This window comes from Corvus brachyrhynchos, unplaced genomic scaffold, assembly GCF_000691975.1.
Source record: "Corvus brachyrhynchos isolate BGI_N302 unplaced genomic scaffold, ASM69197v1 scaffold221, whole genome shotgun sequence".
In the NCBI taxonomy this organism is placed as follows: Eukaryota; Metazoa; Chordata; class Aves; order Passeriformes; family Corvidae; genus Corvus; species Corvus brachyrhynchos.
The window spans coordinates 3,596,509-3,599,498 of record NW_008236622.1 but is presented as its reverse complement, the minus strand read 5'-3'; the positions used below and the strand labels follow the sequence as shown (position 1 = coordinate 3,599,498).

The 2,990-nt window shown below is 47.5% G+C and overlaps 1 protein-coding gene across 1 annotated transcript in view; it reads right to left on the bottom strand.

Annotated features, from left to right (window-relative positions):
• PID1 (phosphotyrosine interaction domain containing 1) overlaps positions 1 to 352 on the bottom strand; it is an 89,382-nt gene extending 89,030 nt beyond the window's left edge. The window contains exon 1 of the mRNA XM_008644156.2: positions 218 to 352. Coding sequence (XP_008642378.2) covers positions 218 to 337 — 120 coding nt within the window. The 5' untranslated portion in view covers positions 338 to 352. The remainder of the gene's footprint in view (positions 1 to 217) is intronic.
• Positions 353 to 2,990: the final 2,638 nt, after the last annotated feature.

Genomic DNA, 2,990 nt, shown 5'->3' with positions numbered 1-2,990 from the left:
CCCCGGGCACGGCAAGCATCCCACCTAGACACCTACGGGTACCGGGATAGCGCCTCCCCCCAGCTGCCGGCACAGCCCGGCGTGTCCCAGCCCCGCACGGCGCTCTCGGGCAGCGGTGCCGGCCTCCCCACTGGCGCTCGCTGTGCGCTGCCTGGGAGCGTGTGGGCACCCCCTCCCCCAGAGGAGCGCTCCCCAGGGGACGCTTGCCTCACCGCACCTGCAGCTTTTGCCTCCTGTTCTGCAGCTGGTTCAAACTGCTGCGAAGCACGTAGGACGTGTCATGGCTCTGTAAGGCCGCTGCTGCTGCCAGGGCAGAGTCATGGAGCACCAGCTCCATGGGAGCCACCAGCTGGGGGCAGGATCCCCCCTGCGCGGGCAGTGCCAGGGTGGTCCCCCGAGGGGCCAGCACCAAGCCAGCATCAAGGCCACATTCAGCTGTTTCACAGTGTCGGGCATCCCAGGTGTGCCCAGTATTCCAGCTGTGCCCCGGCACTCACAGGGACACACACACACACTGTGTAGAGGTCTGCAGGGACTGCTCTTCCCTGTGGAGGCCAGAAATGCCACCGAAAAGCAAAGTCTCCGCAGGTTCCAAAGCTGCACCAAGGAAGATTTTTTCCAGACACAAAAGCTCCCCCTGGTCCTTCGTGCTCACCTGAAGCTGCCTAGGCAGTGCCTCATGCTTGGATGCAGGAGGATTTGTTAAAAATCCAGAGGAGCCCGTCATACTTTTCCTGAGCATTGACCACCACAGCCTGCAACCTGCAAGCCAGGCTCTAACACATTGTGGGGGTGTGACCCCAGGGACACGGGGTATCCTTTCAGTGTCAGTGTTTTAAATAGCAAGGAAAAGCAATACTGAAGGGAATCTTCTTTTAAAAAACAGGCATCAGGCTCACCTGTGGACAAACCATGACCTTTGGCAGGGCAGCTCTGCCACAGGAGCTATCTTGAGGACCAACACCTTGAGACACATTGCAGGATCCAGGTGAGGCTGGATGTGATCAGAGTAAGGCCTCAATACACATGAACTTTTAGATTGTTTCTGAAAAGACTCCACCAGTACATCCCTGGGCAGTGATGGCCTAATTAAAGAAATTCATGTGTTGCAGCTCCATTTACTGATGCATCACCCACCTCTCTCCAGGAAGGGAAGCACTAATTCTGCACCAGCTCTTGGCTGAGATACCCACCAGAGCTCTTTCCAGATACCATGTCCCTGTCACACTGTTTTTTCTTCCAACTGGTGCCTACACTCCTGCACAAGAGCCTTTTCTAAAAGCCTCACTCTTCCTCAAGTGAACTCTGGAGCAGTTTCATGGATCCTTCCCGTATGGGTCAATCCACCCGCCATCATTTCCTGAACCAGCTGGGAGCTGGCACAACCCAGGCTGTCAGCAGCAGGGCACACAAAGGAAGTTCAGGATCTGCAATTAGCAGGAGGAGGCCAACCCTGGGGCTGGAGGCTACTTCTCTCTTATTTTACATGACTTTTATACAAACTAGAACAATTGGGGAGGGAAATCTGCATTTGCTACGAAATGGGTGGCATGTTATGAGAACAAACTAATCACTTAATTTCCAAAAGGATATGAAAACAAGAGAAAATTAATGCTGTAGGCTTCGGGCTTCAGTTGTATGAGAGGAAGGTAGGAATATGCTCACACATGGGGAGGAGCAGCTCAGTTACAAATTTTTGAAATCCAGCTGGTTGATTAGAAAGCAATCTGTGAGCCCCTGAGCCCTACCAGCATCCTCCCCAAGCCTTACCCCTCACCAAGGCAGCAAGTGGCACTGTGGGGACAAGAGAGATACTGAGCACTTCTGCTCCTGTTTGTTTAGTCTCCAGGTGTGCTCAGCACCACGGGCTGTCTCAGAAAATCCAGCTGTTTCGCCCTTTTGGACATGCCCCACAACACCTCTGCAGGAAACCCAGTTTTCAGCAAGGCCAGGTGCTGCTGGGGTGGTCAGGCACCAGCCAAAACCCAGTTCAGGAAATGATTCATTAAACTTGGGTGAGTTCATGTCACAATCTCACTAAGATGAGGTCATTTCTACCTAGACTTTCTAATATTTTAATCCAAGCATCAATTTTTATTTGTTATTTAAGATGTTCTACATTAGGTAAGGTCCTGCTCCAAGCCAGTCAGAGATCTTTTGCTTAAATAAATAGTGTGAATTCCTATTTCCAGGATGTACTATGTTCCAGAATGTGCCTGTAAAAAGATACTGGGGTTTTTTTTTCTATTAATTTTCCTTTTACTGTGCCAAATTGTGGAGTTTCTCTTCTCAGAATGAGTTAAGACAATTCTTTCCGAAGACTGCAATACATTACACAGGTTGGTCCCACTTCTCTCCTTCATTTCAGAGCTCACAGGACAGAAATACTGGAGCCATGGGAGATCTTGCATTTCAAGAGGGAGTATTGGATGCAATAGGATCAATTTCACTTCTATTCACATAGTAAATCTGAAGCATTTCCAGTGACTCCAGGATATTTTCTCTCTTTTAATGGCTTCTAGTTATTGAGTTTTCCTCTTTTTGCACCATCTCATCCCCTAATATAAGGTCTTTATAGCAACGTAGCTCCTCTGCATTTGAAAACAAAAATAAGCTTTTTGGGTTTTAACTATAGCATTGCCTTTTTAATTAACTAAACTTATCCAATTGCTGATCCCATTGAATTATTTGACTTCAAAAGTTCCATTTAGCTTTAGGAGCACTATTATTTCTCACTGAAACATAACTAGAAGAGTCATTCAGTTATTTAAATGCTGCTTCCTCAAATAATTTGCAGACTTCGCAAGTCCTGTTTCCAAGATCCTCTTTTTGATTATGCAAGTTTACAAAGCATACAGAAGTCATTAAACACATCTCTTTTTTTATGTTATTAATTCAGTTTACCTTGGATTTGCTTTTGTAAAGTTTGCCTAATTAACAAATTTAATCTTCTGTAAAGTGCTGTAGTTAATAGCATACTTCCAAAATCT